The sequence below is a fragment of the Phodopus roborovskii genome, unplaced genomic scaffold, assembly GCF_943737965.1.
Source record: "Phodopus roborovskii unplaced genomic scaffold, PHOROB, whole genome shotgun sequence".
In the NCBI taxonomy this organism is placed as follows: Eukaryota; Metazoa; Chordata; class Mammalia; order Rodentia; family Cricetidae; genus Phodopus; species Phodopus roborovskii.
In genome coordinates this window covers 4,639,320-4,659,614 of record NW_026126689.1, presented here as the reverse complement: position 1 = coordinate 4,659,614, position 20,295 = coordinate 4,639,320, and the positions used below count along the sequence as shown (strand labels likewise).

At 42.2% G+C, this 20,295-nt stretch overlaps 1 gene segment (V, D, J or C); it reads left to right on the top strand.

The window, feature by feature from the left end:
* Nucleotides 1-11,486: 11,486 nt before the first annotated feature.
* LOC127214305 (T-cell receptor beta chain V region A20.2.25-like) lies at nucleotides 11,487-12,226 on the top strand. The segment is given in 2 exon segments: nucleotides 11,487-11,603; nucleotides 11,712-12,226. Coding segments are annotated over 2 exon segments (564 nt in total).
* The last annotated feature ends 8,069 nt before the right edge of the window (nucleotides 12,227-20,295 follow it).

Sequence of the window (20,295 nt, the reverse complement as noted above, 5' to 3'; positions counted from 1 at the left end):
ACAGCCCACAACGATGAAGGACTCAGCAGTGTACTTCTGTGCCAGCAGCTTAGCCACAGCCTTTCAGAAACATCTCCTTCCTGTACACAAACGCTCATGTGTCTGCCTCTCTCCTAGCTTGCCCAGGAGAAGGAAGTCTGTTCATTTTTTTTAACTGAGGGACTCGATTCTTCTTCTTTCCCCCCACTTTAATTGCATCAGAATTTTAGTTTGATTTATTAATAGTTGTTCAGATAAAGTAGTTGAACCCGTAAGGTAGAAGTAGGGTCACTGCTTCCATGACCATTGCTTCTAGTGACTCAGGGGCCACATTTCTAGTTCCTGCCCCTCTATTAATTGAATCTCTCAGATAAAAATGTCCTGATTGATGAGATGGAGGAGGAAGAAACTGACACAGTAACCACAGATGCAATAAGTATTCTATTGGTTCTAAACTGGAAATACGCTTGTGTATCTTTGGTTCCTTTTACTTGTGAGCAAGAAGGTAAGGATGAAAAAGGAGTTAGATATATATGTGTGTGTGTGTGTGTGTGTGTGTGTATGTATGTATATATAATGTATGTGTATATATGTATGTATATACATATATATACATATATATTAGAGTTTATAAAAAATAGAGGATCATGTGGTCACAAATTTGCTACTCCACATTGGAAACAAGGAAAGGCTGATCTGGAATTCAATGAATTCACTCAAGTTTCTCTAGTTGGTGGTGTGGTGATATGGACAATTTGGTGGGCCAATCAGTCACGGTATGAGAACATCGATGTACCTAAAGGATCAAAGCCACGGGCAGCCATTCTCAACCTGTAGGTCACCATCCCTTTGGGTGGGTTGAATGACTCTTTCACGGGGATTGTCTAGGATGACCTGCATATCACATATTCACATTATAATTTTTTTTAACAGCACCAAAATTACAGTTATGAAGCAGCAACGAAAATAATTATATGTTCTGGTCACCACAACATGAGGAACTGTATTAACGGAACACAACACCGAGAATCATTGGCATAAGGAGTACCACTGAACAGTGAACAACCCAGAGAAGATCAGAGCAAGGCTAAAGGAAACTGAGAATTAGTGGTGGGAGACAAGGACATCAGCTATGCCTTGGTAAAACTGCCTGCATCCGTTCTGAACTTTACTGCTATGGACCTCTTATACTTGTGGCTATCTGGCCTTGACAAAAGTGTTAACTGTATCACTTAATGCCAGGTACAGCTGTGATGAGCAATTCTATGCAGATTGCAGTCATTCACGCACTTTACAGGAATCATGCTTAGGTATGGATGTTGAGTTACACCAGTGGCCTGGATGGCATGTACACAGTTGTAGTGAGATAGTCCTTCTCTGGCACTGACCACACCCATTGGGGGGTGGAGCCATGGGCAGAAGTGACCTGTGGAAGGAGGTCGGAGGGGGCCAGGAAAGGCATTCTCTTTCTGGCATGACTCGGACAGGAGAGGATCGGGTTAAATTTCCTGGTGTTCATCTGTCTAGCCTGGTGTTCATCTGTCTAGGTTGTAAGTTATTTCTCCCTGAATAAACATCTATTCGGCCTATTTGTTTATCCTGATCCTTATTTACCGCGATACACAGTCATAGTCTGAAAGTGTGGAACAGATCAATCATGGGTTTTCCTCTAGTCTGACTCTCTAGAAACCTTAGATTGACAGTCAATCACACGCCTACACAAATGGGCCCAATTAACATGCTTTCAATTGCACTTTTTCTTTTCCTGTTGTGGACTTTTGTCTTTGCAGTCTGACCTTGTCATTCCATTCACCAATTATTTTAAACTTTGTCCATTCTCTTTGTAGGCAAGTATATCGAATGCATATATTAGGCAACTGGTATAACTCAGTTCAGAATTTCCATTTAGGTCATGATTACAGTTCAAGTTGTCTGCTAACATTCTCCACTGTATTTATTTTGTTAAGATATTGCCTATTTAAAGACCAGTATCTAACAACTGTGATGTCTAAACCTGTTTGGGACACTTGTTTGTCTGTTGTCATGTCTTGGTTTGTGATGATATATCATGTTTCCTCGTACACCAAGTAACTTGTGTGAATGCCCAAGTACATGAAAAATTAGAGACCATTTGAGGCTCTGGATGATTTCATCTTCCTCTTGAAAGGACTGAGATTAATTCTGCTAGGAAGTTCTAAGAGAGTTGGATCATTTTTATTGAACTGATCATTGAGTCAAATGGAAGCTGTACTCTGGAGTCCCTGGGATCACCGTTAACTCTTAGACTTAAATGGGCAATGTTTTAAGTTTTAAACAATGTTTTGAGTATTTAATAGCATTATTTGGGGGCAGTTCAAGGCAGGGTTTCTCTGTAGCTTTGCAGCCTGTCCTGGAACTCACTTTATAGACCAGGCTGGCCTCAAACTCACAGAGATCTGCCTGCCTCTGCCTCATGAGTGCTGGGATTAAAGGCATGCGCCACCACCACCCAGCTTATGTAGTAGCATTATTGACGTGAAATTAATATAACATAGTATTTATTCGACTAGACAATTCCACGAGTCTTAACACATCTGTGGAGCTGTGCCATTGGCACCATGTCTGGCTCTGAAACATTCTTGTTCTCCTCAAAGTTCCCTTGTGCTCACTTTCAGCAAGCAGCGCCCTGCACGCCCAAGGCCCGGGGACCCCAGGGCCTTTTGGAGCAATAGCACTGAACACAGGTGTTACTCTACACATCCAAGAGTTACCGCTTGCTTTTTGAAGCTCCACACTCTTTCACACCCCCCCCCCCCCGCCATTGGCCATTTAGCAGATTATGAAAATTGGCAATGGTCTTAAGGCAAAATATCTGTCAGAGTTATGTCTTTTTTCTGAATTTTTGGTCCTTGTGTCCTTACTTCCTTTGCACCCACAAATGCCTTCACAGATATGTTGTTCCTGTTGTGATAAACTCTCCTAGTTGATTCCTAGTTGGTGTGAACATTGTAGAGATCTGATCCAACTCTGAAAGCTAGGGTGCATTCTGAGCATGCTTGCCTTTGAGGTGCAAACACCCTTAAGAAAATAAGGAGTCAAAACTCCTGCAACTTGTTCTAGCCTCGCCGTTGTAAGCCGCAGCACAAAAACTCTTCTGAAAATATTTGGCTTTAGTGACCTGGAGGATATCATCTCTCGTTTTCCAAACGAAGTAAATGGTAGTCTTTAGGGTCTTAAGGAATACTGATGCATGCTAGTTAGTTTCTGATTAAGTTTACTTTCATTATTTATCAATAGAATCCCAAAGGGCATCTAGTTCAGAACATTTGAAGGACAGTTCCCTATGTTGTATAAAATTTGGAACCTCATCAACAATAGAAGGCATCAAGGCATCCTTACACAGAAGTACCCCTATACACACAAATGCAGAACACTTAATGTTGAGAACTCGAGCACCGTTTGCAGAATCTGTGAATGTGCTATGTTCCCTCAAATTATGAACCCCAAGAGAAGATCTATTCAATAGTTACATTCACAGTCTCTGCTGCTGGGCTTATCACTCCCGGGTTTCAAAACTTGATTGTGCCTCTGGCTCTCGTAGCTTACCCCTGTGGTGGTTCTCAGCCTGGCCCCTCAGGCTGGGTGGGAGAGGGAGCTTGGGGCAAGCTGTGTCTGCTGCGGGAAGAGGCTCTTTCTCTTCTGAAGCCAAGGGTGCCTAAAGACAGTGGCATCCCTCTTTGAGCATCACCCTAGGAGGCCCCTTTCTCCCTAGTGACCTTGGTCAGCCCTTGGATTGTCCTGTTGCTGCCTTGGTGTTTATTCGTTGGGCACCACTTTCTCAAATGTTGCCTATTGAGAAATCAGTTTGAGATGGGAATGCATTGGAGCAAATGATAATCCCCCTTCTGTGTATCCATGCCTCTAAGTCTTCTGACACCCACCTACCCAGTGCACAGCAGAAAGGCTAAATTCCAAAACATATTTGCCTTGCTTGTTTGCTTTGTTTCTTTCTGTATTTTATTTGCATAGTGAAAGGCAGGGAAAGAAACAGGGATGTATTCAGTGTGCTCATATTGGGAAGAGGGTCAACAGATCCAGTGACCCCCTGAGTTCATCTTCAGGCTTCTAGTCCCCCCCCCCTCAACAGGGTTTCTCTGTGAAGCTTTAGAACCCACCCATCCCAGAACTTGCTCTTGTAGACCAGAACTCAGAGATCTATCTGTCTCTGCCTGCCTCTCAAGTGCTGGGTTGTAGGCGTGGGACACCCACCACTCCCAGCCAAGCGCCGTAATTTTAGATGGAAGGTCAGAGGTGTGCATATCTTATCAGTGTGGTACTGTCCATCAGTGTTTCAGCATCCAACCTTCTGAAAAGTAGCCCGATTTTTCTTCTTTCTGTTGCTACACTTCAATCTTGCAGTGTCTATTAAGTGAAAGAAATATCCCCAGAAAGCAAGTTTAGAACGCACCTCAACCCCCTGGCCACAAGGAGGAGCTGTGACTCTGAGATTCAGTGTGAGAGAATTCACTGGTTGAGAGAGGGTTAGGAGAAACTTGGACTTGTTTATACCACGAGAAAGTGTGGTCTGCAGAGGCTGTGAGCCAGTGGTGTCAGGTGAAGGGCTAAACGCAGACCTCTCTGCACTGAAATTCCAGCAGATGGCTTGGCTGACTTCTTGCATGTGATCCCGAGTGGGATTTGAAAGTAGAGTTTGGAGAGTGAAGGCCGGGAACCCCGGGCAGGTGCAGATGGAGAACCTATCCCTGAATGGAATAAACAAAGCTCTACGAGCTGGGCATGCACCTCAGCTGAGTCAAGTTTAATCCCACGCAGTCTTACTATGCAAGCTCCGATGCCCAGCAATGTATGCTGCAGGCCAAGGGGTTCCTCTCGACACTTGAACACATCACAGAAATCTACTAGATAGGCCATAAGAGACCAAGAGTCAAACTTCTATTTCCCTCACTCCACACCATCAAGGAATTACACTAGAGGGTCTGCTGCTGTCCGTGTGCTGGGGCTGGTGTGGGGTGGGTGGTCCTCTCCACTTGTGAAGCACGGACATTCACACAATGAGAAACATCTCTTCTGGGTTTAAGAAAACGTGCTTTCAAAATAGCAGCAAGGGCACTAAAAGATAGCAGGGACACATCGCTCTGGGGACTCTATTTTCAACTTCCGTCTCTATCTACAAATACCCATGGGACCAGGGCCAGCATTTTCGATGCTACCAGGGTACCCAGAGAAAGAAAAGTAGTGGCGTTGGCTGTCACCCACAACATAGGTCTGAGACAATGTGTTTTTTTTTAACCCAAGACCGTGTCTCACCTTTAAAGCATTTGGAATTTCCCATGCTTCTTGGAAATCCAAGCATGTCATAAAAATCACATTTTCTGTGGGAAGATGCTAGGCATCTCTGCTGTCTTCCCATGCAGCTGTCTTCTCATGCTGCCGTATATAGTGGACCAAACTGCACAAAGGGAAAGTCTAGCCAAGTTGTTTAACTGGAAAATTGTCTCCTTTTCTGTAAAGGTTAACTTTGTAGCTGATCTTAGAAAGGAACAAAAATTTACACTGAAGATCGCCAACTTTATCTCAGTTGAAATCTAAATCATTTTCTGTGCCATAAGCTGCTTTCAAAACCTGCCGAGAATTATGAGTATCGGAAAAGGCAAGTACACACACGTCCAACATCAAAATCAAAATGTAATACTGAGGAAATTTAATTTTGGGCATGGAAATTCTTGATCTTTTAGATTTTTCTCACTAGTAGTCACATAAAATACCCACAGCTTCCCCCCAATTGTGAAAATAAGGTAAAATATTAGCATTTTTAAACTTTACGAAAGGCCCATATACCACATTATTATAAATAATTTTAGTTGTCTCTAAGAAACTAGACTAAATGCTTAATGATACATACAACAGTACAAAGAGCAAATGTAATTATTTTAAGAGAACAGATGAGATTTCAATACTTAAACAGGCAAACAAAACAACAGATGAGTTTAAACCTGGGGGCAAATGGCCTGTAATGTGTTGCCCCCTTGGTCTGGTCTGAATTTTTTATTTGGGAAAGTGGTCAGTAAACCTTCAGGGTCATATAACCACACGTGTGTGTGTGTGTGTGTGTGTGTGTGTATGTATATATGATGTGTGTGTATGTGTGCTGCCTTTTACTTTTTTGTTTACTTTCCTCTTCCGGGTCAGAGTGTCTGCAATCTGTCGCACTCTGAGTGGAACAGAAAGCCTTCCCTGTTCTTTGCTCCCTGGGAAACTCGAGAATCAGCCTGAGCACAGGGGAATGGACCATTGGTGACAATGGCATCTCTGTGAGCTCCTGTGTCACTTACCTAATAACAGGAGTGGCTGTGGGGCATTCTCTCTCCACCCTACTCTGCCAGAGCACCCAGTGAAGAGAGTTTATTCTGATGGAAGTCACCCAAACCAGAAGTGACAAAGTCTCCATCCAAAGTGGATGGTTTCGTATGTAGAACAGATGGGCACCGCTAAGCTTTCTCCGCTGCAGTACACTCCCCAGCATCGCCAAATGTAAGGAGCTTAAAGGAAGCCAAATTCGGGATCAGTGAGCAAAAGGAACACCAGGCAGCCTCAGCCCACTTCCTGTTTGTCCTGTTCTTCTCCAGGCTTCTGCCCCTTCCCAAAGCTCCTATGCATTCCGTTTCTAATTTTAGGTGACAGCCAAGCTACAATCGCTTCATGTTCACCCCACCCCACCCCCCTACTTTTCTTACAGAAGCCTGACACTTGCCAGGGACTGCAGAGTCAGCCCTGGGCTCTCTGTGGTCAGGACTCCCCTCCTGCTGCTCGGCTAGACCTGTCAGGAAGGAAACTATAACAAAGTTTGTTTCTCCCTGTCCTCCCTTCAGTTATTGAAAACTCGTAGCAACTTCTTCTTTTAATTCTTAGAAAGAAATATTCATCAGTGCTTAGAACCAACACTGCCTCCCGTTGGGGAGGGAGGGGGGATTGTTGTTTTGTTTGTCGGGGTCATTTTCAGCATAATTTTAGGGGTTGTTTACCTGATTGTGTCAAGAATATTTGTAGAAAATGGTAGGGTAGATAATTACTTAAAACTGCTCTTCAGGGATTTTTCACTTGTTTGCAAGGCTGTGGTCGCCGTTGTGACCTGTCCCTCACAATGCCACCGGACACATCTCTTCCTTGTTTCCGTCTCTTTCCTATTCTTCTCTCCATCTCCGCCTCTTCCTCCCTTCCCCTCCCCTCCCTTTCTGCTCTCTCCCTGTCTTCTTCCTTTCTCCCTCCTTCTCACAGTGAAGTAGTGCCCGCTGAAGGCGCCAAATGGATGTTTCCAGAACTTTAGATTTCACTGTTTACAGATGAGGAAATGGGACCCTGCATAAAGTGCTTTGAGATGAATTCCCGATCCCACACAGCATGAATGAACTTCGGATTCTTGACCTACCGGGTGTCTGTATCTTTCCTAGATTTGTTTTTATGCGGTAGGGCCTTGCTCTTTAGCTCTGGCTGGCCTGGTACTCACTTTGTAGGTAGGTTGGCCTTGAACTCAGCAATCTTCCTGTGTCAGCCTTCTGAGTTAGGACCCCACGCCTGGATCCCATGTTCTTTATTTCTTTGAGAGCATTAATATCCTGAGAATGAGATTATTTTAGTCTTTCTCTGCACTACATTGGCATTTAATGTCTGAAATAAATGAGCTGCGCTTGACCTTCCAGGAAGGTTCGTAGTTACTCTTCCCTTCTCTCCTGGAGCCTTAAAGCCGGTGCTGTGATCATTAGAACGCCCATGAGCCATCTGCTTTCCTGCTGGTCATACAACCAACGCCTGTCTTCCTCTCTGCCTTTCTGCCTCTACCTCTGCCGCCGACCCCATTCCCGTGTGGGTGTGTCTGTCTGCATTTGTGAATCAAGTGCCTTTCTGGCTTTGGGAGTAGAGGGACAAATCACGTGTCAGCTATAGTGGATCCTCCTGCCTGGTCTGATAGTTGCAGTAGAACCCTGAGGGTAGGGACTTATCTGGTCTACCCTGACCCAACCATGGGCTCCAGGTTACTAAGCTGTGTGGCTTTCTGCCTCTGGGGAGTAGGTGAGTATTTGAGTTCCTAGAGTATTTGAGTCCTTTGAGCATGCCTACTTGTGAAATTTTCCTGAATTCTGACTCCCCCCCCCCTTCCCCAAACAGGTCCCCTGGAGACAGCTGTTTTCCAGAAGCCACAATATCTTGTCACACGTGTGGGAAATAAAGCCTCTCTCAAGTGTGAACAAGATCTGGGCCATGACACTATGTACTGGTACAAGCAAGACTCTAAGCAATTGCTGAAGGCTATGTTTAGCTACAACAATAAGCAACTCATTGTAAATGAATCAGTTCCAAGTCGCTTCTCACCTCAGTCTCCAGATAGAGCTCATCTGGATCTTCATGTCAAGTCTGTAGAACCGGATGACTCTGCCGTGTACTTCTGTGCCAGCAGTTAAGACACAGCCATGCAGAGCCACTGTTTCTCTGTGCACAAACCCAGCCAGTCAGGAAGCAGTAGGGGCCAAGAGTTAACCCGCAAACGAGGCTCCATGGCCTCAGGGCTTTGCCGGTCCCAGTGGCATTTCAGTCTATAGTGTAGCCTCCCGTGACAGTGAACAAGGTGAATCTGTGTTTATGCACATATGGAACTCTGCAGAGTAGCCAGAATATCACTTTACATCATAGCCACCTAGACTGCCAACAAGGAGGTTTTAACAGAGAGAAGACACCGCTTGTTTCCTGCCATGTATGTGTTGCCTGCATCATTAGGACTGAAGGCAGACGGTTTCTGCAAGTATCTGATGAGGACACAAAGTAACGGATTCTAAGATTCCACAGGAAATTCAGACTGCCACTGGGTTGTTTTTGTTTTTTTTTTCTTTTTTGTTTTGAGAGAAAGTATCTGGAGAGTCATGAACGTCCATGGCCGCAGGTAAACAAAAAAGAAAAGATGAGGGAGAAGTTGTGTTGAGTCAGGCTTGTACAGTGAGGTCCCCTTGTCCTCAGCTGATACAGTTTTCTCAGCTGATGACTGTTCTGTCATCTTTCAACCTTCTTCATGAGCAGGGAGCAGTAGATATGGGAGGAAGGTCTGAGATACAGAAAGGACTTCAGCTATATATGGAACAGACTGAAGCTACATAGTACTTTTCCAGGACTGCAGATACTTAATAGTATCTGCATACTATCTGTATAGCCAGGGCCTCCCCCAAGTTACTGCAACCAGGACCAGAGGCAGTTAACAGCCCAAATGACCTCTACTCTATCTGTATGACCAAGAGCAGGATATATATATATATCAATCATTCCTTAGGCTCTTAAGTTGTGCAGGTAGCCTATCTCTAGAACCCATCTTCCTGGAAGAAATCACAGGTACTCTGAGTCAAGTTTTGATGTAATTATACTTCCTTGTGCATTGGGGACTGTATTATATTAGGGAACTTCCCCCCCAAAATTATACTGTCTTTAAATTCATTGGGAATAAATCATATGTCATCAGGCTCCCCAAAGTTTGATCCAGGTTGACAAAACCAAACCGAAACAAGTCTTCATTCTCCGGATTCCTGGTTCACTTCCCCGCCTGCTGCGACCACCTGCAGAGTCCTCCTCAACAGATGATCAAATTGGTATTTTCGTACAAGACAACACTTGTATGGGCAAGGTGGATGAGGCTCACCAAGAGAAGACATAAATATTCTGAAAGATGTCCTATAAAGCAGTTAATGTGGGCTGTTCATAGTGATAATGTCAGGATAGGAAATTCTGGGTTAGTCACTTACAGAAGTACTATTTTATCCTAGTGTTTGAATACAGCATTTTGTAGGGACAAGTTCAGCATGGCTCTCTTACTACTTGGGAACCCTAGTGTGTAGCTATTATTGCTAGTTCACAGACTTTGTGTAGAAACCAAAGTATCTTCTATGTAGTGAGGCCCAAATGTCAGAGTCCTCTTGTCCTAAATGTCTGCCGAAACTTCTCAGCTCTCCAACCTTCCAGGATGTTCTTCACTTTACCTTTAGGTAGCCCATCCTCTGCACCCACAAATTTAATAGTGTTCTCTCAAAAAAGATTGATTTACTCAGATTCTTTGGGGCTTCTTTCCAGTACTCTCTGCCCCAAATTTAGCTGTCTTAGAATTTTTCATCCTCAAGCACTATGGACCATGATTATTTGGTAAAACATAACCAACAGTTTAAGTGAATGTTCCAGTTTATTTAGATGTTATGAATCACTTCATGTGGCCATTTCTACCTTCACATTCTCCAGACTAAAAATAAAAATCCTGCACTTTAATACTGATATATTTTAATAAAGCCAGTACCCAGTAATTAAGTGTTCAAATGCAATACACTTGGAGCTGGTTCCATTTCTGACATTTCAGAAAAGGACAGAATTGGCATTATTCCATTTCAGTGTCTCTGGTTGTATAGGTGAAGAGTATCACATGTTACACGTATGAAATGATTTAAACACTATAATACAAAATGACTTCCTTAAATATATTAGAATTTTATTCTCTGCTTAGCTATGGATATATAGAATTGTCCTGGTAATCTGTGGGTGAACATAATGTTTTGTTGCTTGCTCCTAGTTGTTGGCCACTGAAGACTAAATAACCCAATTTAGTTTATCAGCTCCAAACAAGCTGCATAGTTACTACCCACTTGATTCCTTACTAAGAATCCTGGCATCACCAGCCTCTGCATAGCAGAAATCAGAGACCTGTAGGGTATAAATGCCCACTTTGGCCACAGGATGGAGCTGTGATCTAAGGATCTCTCTGAAGCTGGGGATGGGGAAGGTAAGTCATTGGGAGTGGGGAAAGGGGGAATCTCACTCACCTGGACTCCTTATCAGGTGCAAGTCTCAGGCGTGGGCGTATTACAAACACTGGCATCAATTTCTAATCGATTTCCCTTGGTCTAGTATCAAATTATGTCTCTTTCAGCATCTTATGCACAGTGTCTTTCCTCTAAGCCTAGACAAGCTCCATGCCTCAAACAACATGCTCCCAGGCTGCCTCATCTATTTTATGCTCCCTCCAGTGTCCCATCCAGTATCTAGCTTCTGAGTGACACCACAGACACACGCTTCAGATGATGAATATGCTTTCAAAGTCATCTAATCATCCCCACAACCACCCCACCTTCCACAAGGCTGGGCGATCCATCTTAAGCATGAACCAAAGCAGGGCTTTTGAGGGTGCCATTCACTGCAACTGAGCAGGAGAGGAAGGAGACAGTTTGAAGGAGAAATGGGTGTGTTAGAGAGGGCCATGGAAGAGGGTGGTAGTGAAAATGTACATTGAGAGTGTAGCTACAAGCATGGGGACAATTTCTAGAAATACCGCTGAGGGTTAAAAGGTTGAGTTGGCATTTTAAAAACGTTTCCATGCCCAGTAAATTCTCCTCCTAGTACAATCTAAATTGACTGCAAAAGGGGAAAAAGGAAACATTTGTTGAAGCTGTGGAAGCTAAAAGGGATAGTGACATCATAGACACAGGCACCAATCATTGCCCAGCTCTCATCAAGGGTATCTTAGCTACACAATGCCCACCTGGGGCCTGATTCCACCATGAGATACAGGCTTCTCATCTGTGCCTTCCTATGTCTCCTGGAGACAGGTGAGTCTTGGGTCCTACCGGCTCCTAGCGCCAAATTTCCTTATGCTGAAGCCACCACCTTTCTTCCTGAACTGTGTCTATATAAATTTTGTCCTTTCCTTCCCACAGCCCTCGTGAACAGTAAAACTATCCAGACACCACGATATCTGGTCATGGGAAGAGCCAATAATAAGTCTTTGAAATGTGAGCAACACCTGGGAAATAATGCAATGTACTGGTATAAACAGAGTGCTGGAGAGCCCCCAGAGCTCATGTTTCTCTACAAACTTAAAGAGCTGATTCGAAACGAGACTGTACCTAGTTGTTTCTTACCTGAATGCCGAGACACCTCCCAGCTATTTCTTCACCTGTCTGCCCTGGAGCCGGGGGACTCAGCTGTGTATTTCTGTGCCAGCAGCAAAGACACAGCCCTGCAGATTCATCAGCTCTCTGTGCACAAACCTGCAAGATCAGGAAGCTGTGGGACAATGGAGGGCTGCATTGAACTTAGCTTCTGTAGGACCCAAGACAGACTGTTGCAAACCATAGCACTGCCCTCCAACTCAAGACATGGATCACTTCTGTATTTCTTGGCCATATTTAGAGGTGTTTCTTTCATTGCGCACGGCTCTCCTGTCAACTGATGGAAAGATAACTTCAGTTTTTCAAAGGACTTTTAATTGTGAGAGAAAATAAACCTGCCAGAAAGTGAATCATTTCAACTAATGATTTATGCAACACCTCAATACATAGTTAGACTCAGCACAGGGCTAGAAAGTGCGGCATTTTTCTAAGAGAGGCATCCCGTTCCACATACTTTAGGTCCTTACACTTCAAAGCCTCTTCCCCAGTAATTATACCAGCAGAACCAGGCAACACTAAGGCTGGAGAACAGAGGCTGAGCCATTAAGAAGGATCCCAGGGCTGGGCTGGAACCAGGTGATGGGACAGAAGACCAGAGCGCGCGCGAGTGTGTGTGTGTGTGTGTGTGTGTGTGTGTGTGTGTGTGTGTGTATGTGTGTGTGTTTGTGTGTCTTTAGTAGTTCTGTATTTCTGATATTGTATATGTGATGGGAGATGTCATTCTGTAAATGTGTTTTTCTTATTGGTTAATGAATAAAGCACTGTTTGCCTACAGGAAAGCAAGATAGGCGGGACTAGGAGAGGTGGAGGATTCTGGGAAATGTAGTAGAGTCACGATGGGATCTCAGGAAGAGTGGACGAGAGTTTGGCTTTTTCAGTAAGATGAGACCATATAGAAACACATATATTAGTGATTGTGGGTTAATATTTAACACAGAGCTAGCCAATAAGAAAGGCTAGTAACCAGCCAACAGTTCTATAACACACTGTCTCTGTGTGATATTATGGGGCTGACACAGCTCTGGGACCAGGCTGCCAGGAAACTGCTCATAACAAAATGGCGCCTGCAATGTGGGTACTAAGAACTTCCACTTAAAACTCGACAAAGGCTTAAATAGGGATTTTAGAAACAAAAGAACAGAGACAAGCAAGGCTTCTTGGTAGCAGCAGTTTTCTAGAGTGGACTCTGTTTTGCTAGAGACAAGCAGAGACTTGTGCTTCTCCTTTAAGGGAGGCTTCCTGACTTGGCATAAGTGGCAAATCCTGCTAAAAACTGAATGGTGTGTATGAGCAGCTGGCAGTGGCAGTGACCACATCTCCAAGCCGGCAGCATGCTGCTTGATGGCAGCATAGACCAAGGCAGTGATCACAGCTCTCAGTGCTGGCGGTAAACATACCCCAGCCATCTTGGATAGATGGTGGCTAAAACAGCTGTGGCTTTCATTTTAACAATGTAGTTGTTTAGCAGATAAAAGACTCGTGTCCAGAAAAAAGATAAAGACACATTCAGATAAAGAATAACCTCCAAAAGTTTGCAGTGTGTTTGAAAATATACAAGGGCTTGGGAGACAAAAAGAAACAGGATAAAGTGTTTAAAAAAAAAACAAAGAAAGAAAGAAGCAGAGAGAGAGAGAGAGAGAGAGAGAGAGAGAGAGAGAGAGAGAGAGAGAGAGAAGCTGGGTGTGGTGGTGCTTGCCTTTAATCCCGGGAGGCAAAGACAAGCAGAATTCTGTAATTTCAAGGCCAGAGTGAATTCCAGGGCAGCCAAACCTATACAGAGAAAAACTGTCTCAAAAAAATGAAAAACTAGAAGTAAAAGAAATGGAGTAATAAAAAAGCCACCTAAAGATGGGAAATACACAGAGTCTGGATACTGTGTGCTGCTGTGTCGTCTTTGAGTTGCTCAATGGCTAAGGAAGGAACAACAGCTGTTACAATACACTTGATTATCAACGCTGCTGAACTAACCCAATTCATATATTTTAAAACATGTTTGACTTCAAAATTTAAGTCTAAGGACAGGTTACTGAGGAAAACAATTTCTATTTTTTTTTTCACAGAAAATGAAAGGCTGTGGCTGTGGACTCCTTCCAGACTAAGATGGTTTGGTCAAGCAAGACCCCCTGAAGCAGAGTCTCAGCTGATCCAACATTCAAAACAGCTGGGACAAGGCAGCCTTGCAGACTACAGCCAGGATTTTTGCGTCTTCTTAGGATCCCCCATGGTATTACAGGGTCCCTAACCAACAGGAAGCAGTTTGGAAACAGCAATGCCCAAATTCTTAAATATTGTCTATAAATGTTTGTTTTTATTTAAATGGGGTTGGCTATAAATGGTTAATGATCACAACCAATCTCTTTTTTTAAGGAAAAAAGGGTATTATGGTATAGAAATGAATACTTTATTTTGGAATGGATTTTCATTTATTGATACCATTTAAGGTCAATTTTGTGATATGTGTATTTCTCCTCTTGTTTAGGTATTGTGTTTACATAGCTCATTTAAAAATGTAATGCATAATTTAGTACAGATTATAGGTAGTTACCTATAGTAGTCAAAACTTAGTTAGCATTTCTAGATATACAGAGATATATTTGAGATGGATACATATTCTTCAGTCCTTTCAAAGACCTACAGAATATGGTGGACCTTCTTTCTGCATAAAGATTAAGTTATCCCAAGGGCTCCTGGGTGAGCTCTGGCCAATTGTACCATAGTACTGGGATTTGGTAGTTAGAAATGCTGTCTGAATGGCAAGCAAACTTGGGGAACATAACGGAAGAAGTCCATCCTTGACATGTGGATCATGTCTTCCATAAATCTATCTTTTCTCTAGTTCTAGTTATTTGTAAAGGTGAGTGTCTACTGGGGATTCTGATTCAATTCATTTTATCATTTCATTTCTACAATTGAATTGGAATGGCATTTCACCCATCACTCCCAGCCTCAGGCTTCTGGTATTCAACATCAGTGCTTTTTCCCCCTCTATTATTTCCCATTTGAATTCATCGAAGCTCTAAAACTTCTTATTGAATTTCTGATGAACATCTTCCCCTGGGTATGCCATGGATACACACAAACTCAAATGCAGGAAATGAAATTAGTCCTACTCCACACTACACAAGACCCACTGACAACTGTCATTGCTTGTAGGATGTTATTGGTTCCTTCATTTGGTAAATATTTTCAATAACTGACTGGAGAATGAGCAGTTTAAAAGATGCCCGGGAATAAGGACTCAAGCACTCAGTGAGTCAAGTTCCAGAAATCGATAAGTAAGTCTTCTGAGTTTGTGCCACAGCTTCTAATTGGTACTCTTGCTTAGAGGCAGTGAGACAAGGAACCCATTGATTTTTCAAGGAACTTCACAGTCCCATCAGGTTTGTGAGACAAACAGATCTCCGAGAGAATGACTTGCACTTCAGAAGTTTAAGAAAAAACATTGTTTTTTCAGCTAATTCAGGGACTATAAATAGCAGTTTATTTGATTTCATTTCTCACTTGCTTTTTTTTTTCCAGCTATGAGACATCATACTTAATGGCTATCTGTAAATCCTGTGGCCATGGAACACAGAACTTCATTTTAGATGTGATTCTTGTCAGTTTAGTCACAGCATCTTTACCTTACATGGAACTGATCTTTGAAGCACCGGAGCTGAAGATGCTAAACTCATAGAGAACCTGTCTTCAAAACACTCTAAACTGCCCGATCCTGCGCTATCGTCACCCGTGCAGGCAAAGCTTGAACTTTGCTTTTTTAACTTTAGGTAAATTATTGGAAAAGATTATCCGTCCGAGCTTTGAATAGGGCTTTTTTTTAATCATAGGATTTAGTAACTGGAATTAACTTCTTATAACCGTGGAGAACAATGTTTTGCCTGGCTCAGTATTAGAAAGCAGCAAATTAACAGCAAAAGGGAGCAAAATTGCACCATATATTCACATCTGAAATGGAAACAAAGGGACAGTGGATGGGCGGGGTGGTGGGGAGGTGAAGTTGCGGGGTGAGAGCTGGGACAAGTGTGGGGAAGGGAAACCGGTTGGGATGTATTGCATGAGATAAGACTCTATTTTCAATTTAAAAAAAAAATAGAATTAAAAGAATTTACATATTACACTTCTTAGGATGGCTATTTGGAAAAAGAAACTAGACAACTAGTGTTAGCAGGGCTCAGAGACATCAAATTATCTTGTGTATGTATTGCTAGTGGGAGATTAAAAGGGTTTGGCCAGTCACCGTAGAGAAGAACGTAGACGTTCCTCAAAGCTTTAAGCACAGAATTGTTCTCTAATCCCTCAACTCAACTTTTTAATATACATGTGCTGAAGAGTGAGAGTAGGCTAGAAGAGATACTAGTACTACAGTGAACTACACCATAGCAATCAAAAGTGGAAGCAATATCAGTCCACGGATTAGTGGGTAGATCATTGGACACACACACACACATGCAATCACACACTTATATACACTAGCATATTTTTTACACTTAGAAAAATACACTTTTGATACAGACAATAGCATGGATGAATCTTGAGGACATTGTATTATATGAAGGGGGGAGGAGGACAAGCATCACATGACTACAGGACTCCAAATGGATGGGTAGCATCCTGATACTGGGAATATAGGAAGTAAGCAGTTTGCATTCAATGGAAATAGAGTCTCATGTTGGAGAGATGAAGAAGTGGGAAGGATGGATGGATACAATAGGTGCACAACAGGAGGGATGTTTCAATGTTTCTGGACTAAATACTTGAAGTGGTTAGAACTAACATCAAGGAAAATAGTTACAATGATAAATTTTATGTGTATTTTTATCACAATAACTAAAGGATCCTTAATTGTTGTATTTTATAATAATTTATATGAAAATGTAATTATAAAATTAGAGAATAGTTTAAGCAATCATTTAGAAAGACAGTTTCAATCACTAAAGATGGGTTCCATTGCAGAAGAGATTGGTGGTGTGTAAATTTTCATGAAGAGATTTGAACAATTGTCTATTAACCTAGATATGGCAGAGATAGCTGACCGATGAAATGTCCCACTCAAGTTTCATTTGATGAATCAAAGATTTTATTGGAACTACTTATAGAAGCATATGTTAGTAGTTACAGGAACATGGTGATTCAAACTACATCACCCAAGATCTCACTGTAGAGTGGGTGATCACACTTCAACGCTCTATCTCCGAGGGCCCTGCCACCTTGGAGGCAACTACCTCAAAGGGTGTCTTCTCTCTGACAATCACTAACTTCTTAAACTGGGCAGGTCTCCGTGACTCCTTAAACTTACAGAGTTTTCTGAGCTTTATACATTTCATTAGCTTGCTGAGTCACACGAGATTCTCCCACCCACCAAGAGGGAGTATACTCTGAGGAAATGGCCACATTATTGGTTAACTAACTATAACTTTGAATATATTTAATAAGATATGAAGGTGTTATCTGGCAACATTTTTTTTCCAGAATGAAATGTTATTGATGGGAATTTTGTGGGTGTTGGGTGTAGAGGTAAATTGGAGGATGCTATTCTGGCGGGTGGGATCATCTTCACTTCCTGGGGATTCTTGAGAGGAACTGTAAAACAAGAAAGGAAGGAGGCAAATGATGGGAAGCCCCTTCTGTCTTTTATGGGTCCTTGGCAGTATGTCCAGTCTTTTGTTCTGACTCTCCTGCATCCATCAGTACTCCGGTGAATTATTTTGTTGAGCTCTCTGGCCAGGTAATGCGACAGGACTGGGCAAGTAGAATTGCCTATGGCGACGAGAAGAGCCATCAGCTGAGATTTCATAGTTTTTGAAATTGATGGGCTGTAAGGAAATTTCATATAGATCTTGAAATGAAAGGAATCTGTAGATATTATCTAGATTATAAACTAGCCAAATACCTCAAACTATACCACATAAATTAAAAGGGAAAATTTAAAAATAGGATCCAGTTTTGTAGTTCCAATTAGGAAAAATTTCTTCTCATGTTTTTTAACCTTATATGCTAATAACATTTTCTTCTACTTCAAAATACCTGATAATGTGAGTGTCAAATAATTTGGCGTGATATTGCTAGGACCTTTAATTAAGTCTACATGGTCCCATGCTGGACTTCTTCCCTATATGTTTACCAAATTTATTTAAACATTCTTGGTTCTCCTACTTGAGTAATTTGCATGCAGGGGATATAAACTGATCAGTTGGTTACTGACTGTTTCATTTGGGATTGATAGCAAAATACCACATCCAAGAAATTCACGAACAACAGACATGCATTTCTCCATGTTCTTAAGCCAAAAGTCTTTGACCGAGATGGAACAGGTTCAGTGTCCAGAGAGGTCTTAACATCTGGCTTGTACATGACACGCTCTTCCTGTATTCTTGCCCACAGTTGATCCCTGGTTTGAAAATTCAGTTAGATTACTTCAATACAAGTGTGAAGTCCGACAAAACTGAACTTACACAATTTCCCTGCTGTTTTCACACCACAGGCTTGGGCTCACCTTCCTTCTAACTCATATTGTAGCTCCCAAATAGGTTCTGTCCTCTTGGAAGAGTCTCACAGCTTGAGGTTCATCTCTGGTTTTTATATTTCCGTTATGCCTCATTAGCTTCACTGAAGGAAAACAGCTGGAAGATGATGAGACTTTGCAATCTTAGAATGATTCAGGCATTTATATTTCATACATTTTTTATGTTATTATCTGGGCTTCCTTCCATCTGAAATATAATAGTATTTTTTTTTTTGTGGATGGTAATGCATTTCCAAGCTTGACTGGTCATTTAGAAATTATATCTAACTGAAACAAACATTACTAGGTATTCCTTTTAGAGCAGAGAATTGGAGAAATACACTCTTTTTTGCAATGTGCTTTAAACTGATAGCTTGAGCTTTATATGATTTTGAGTAGAAACTGTTATTTTTATACCACCCAAATCTCCATCAGACACATCAGCTTCTATTATGAAAGGTTTTAATGAGTTTTGTATGCACAGAATTTTAAAATTTGTTAAGCAAGGCGGTGTTTGGGAGAACTTTATCTGGTTTATAACCATGAAGAATTAGGGTAGAATTTTCCTCTCATGGTAGCATCTTGTAAGTGTGTATGGAGGTCACTATTTCTTAGCAATTGTTTTTATCAATGAATGATAGCTCATATCTGATGTAACTGGCTCAGCAAACACTTGTCAGTGAAATCTTTTGAGATTGTTCTTATTTATACCCAGAAAATTAAAAAAAAAAATAGTTTGTATAAGAACCCATCTATCCTGACAAGATACAGAGTTGTGGCAAACAATCCCACATGGGGTCGTCCCTCGTGGATTGTTGGCAGGTTTGCCAGCATGCTTTTGAGACAAAGACAATGATGTTATAGCAATACTCAGACAGAAGCATGGCCCCCCTTAGCAAGGCAAACTTCTGCCACCACCAAATGTTTTTCATCAACTCATCTTTAGGGAGTTGATGCAGCTGGAAGCATCATCAAAGTTTGCATAAAACCGAAAGCAGTCTTGGCTGTGCTGAGTAATAAAAATCTTACTTTTTCTTCTTACTTTTTCTTGCCAATTAGAAGGCATTGTGCCTGTGAGTGAGCGTTTGTGTGTGAGGGTGCTTTCTTGTGGAGACTCACCCACCTGGATGCAGTTCCTGTCTTGTGTGCTTATGTTTCCTAAGTGATCCTGGGTCACTTGCTGAGGGTTCAGAGGAAATTCAGACCCTACAAAATCTGCTGTAACCACTGCATATGGCTTGCTTTGCAGTGTTTGTGAATTTGTAGGCTTGGACTCCATCTTCATTGGTCAGAAGTATCCGGTGAAACAGAACCATCAGGAACTGTCTTTCTGTCTGTCTTTCTATCACCTATCAATCTATCTGTCTTTCTGTCTACATATTACCAACCATGTATCTATCCTTCTAATGAACTGCTCTCTGAAGACAGACAGACAATGAGGTAAAGAGATGTTCAAAAAGTTCACTCCTGCTGGTAGAGGCTAGCTTTATAGCGTTCACTCATTCTTTTTCCATTATTCATTGTCTCAGTCACAATGCACTCAATTGTTTTTACAATGATACTCTGATAAACCTCAGTCTTTCCCAGTGAAGCTGTTTTGAGACATGTGGCTAGGCCTTGTGTTGACGTGTGTGTGTGCTAGGGCCAAGCAAACCACACGATGCTATTCATGGGTGAGATTATATTGGAAAGGGATGGCTTTGCCTTGACTATGACTGAACAATCGTGACCTAGAAAACTCCCCTTGATCCCCGAATTTGATCTGGGCTTCAGGCTCGGGTGCTGTTTTGTGGACCTGGGGAGTCCTGAGCACAGATATGGGACAATTCTTAGACTTGTTGGATCTCA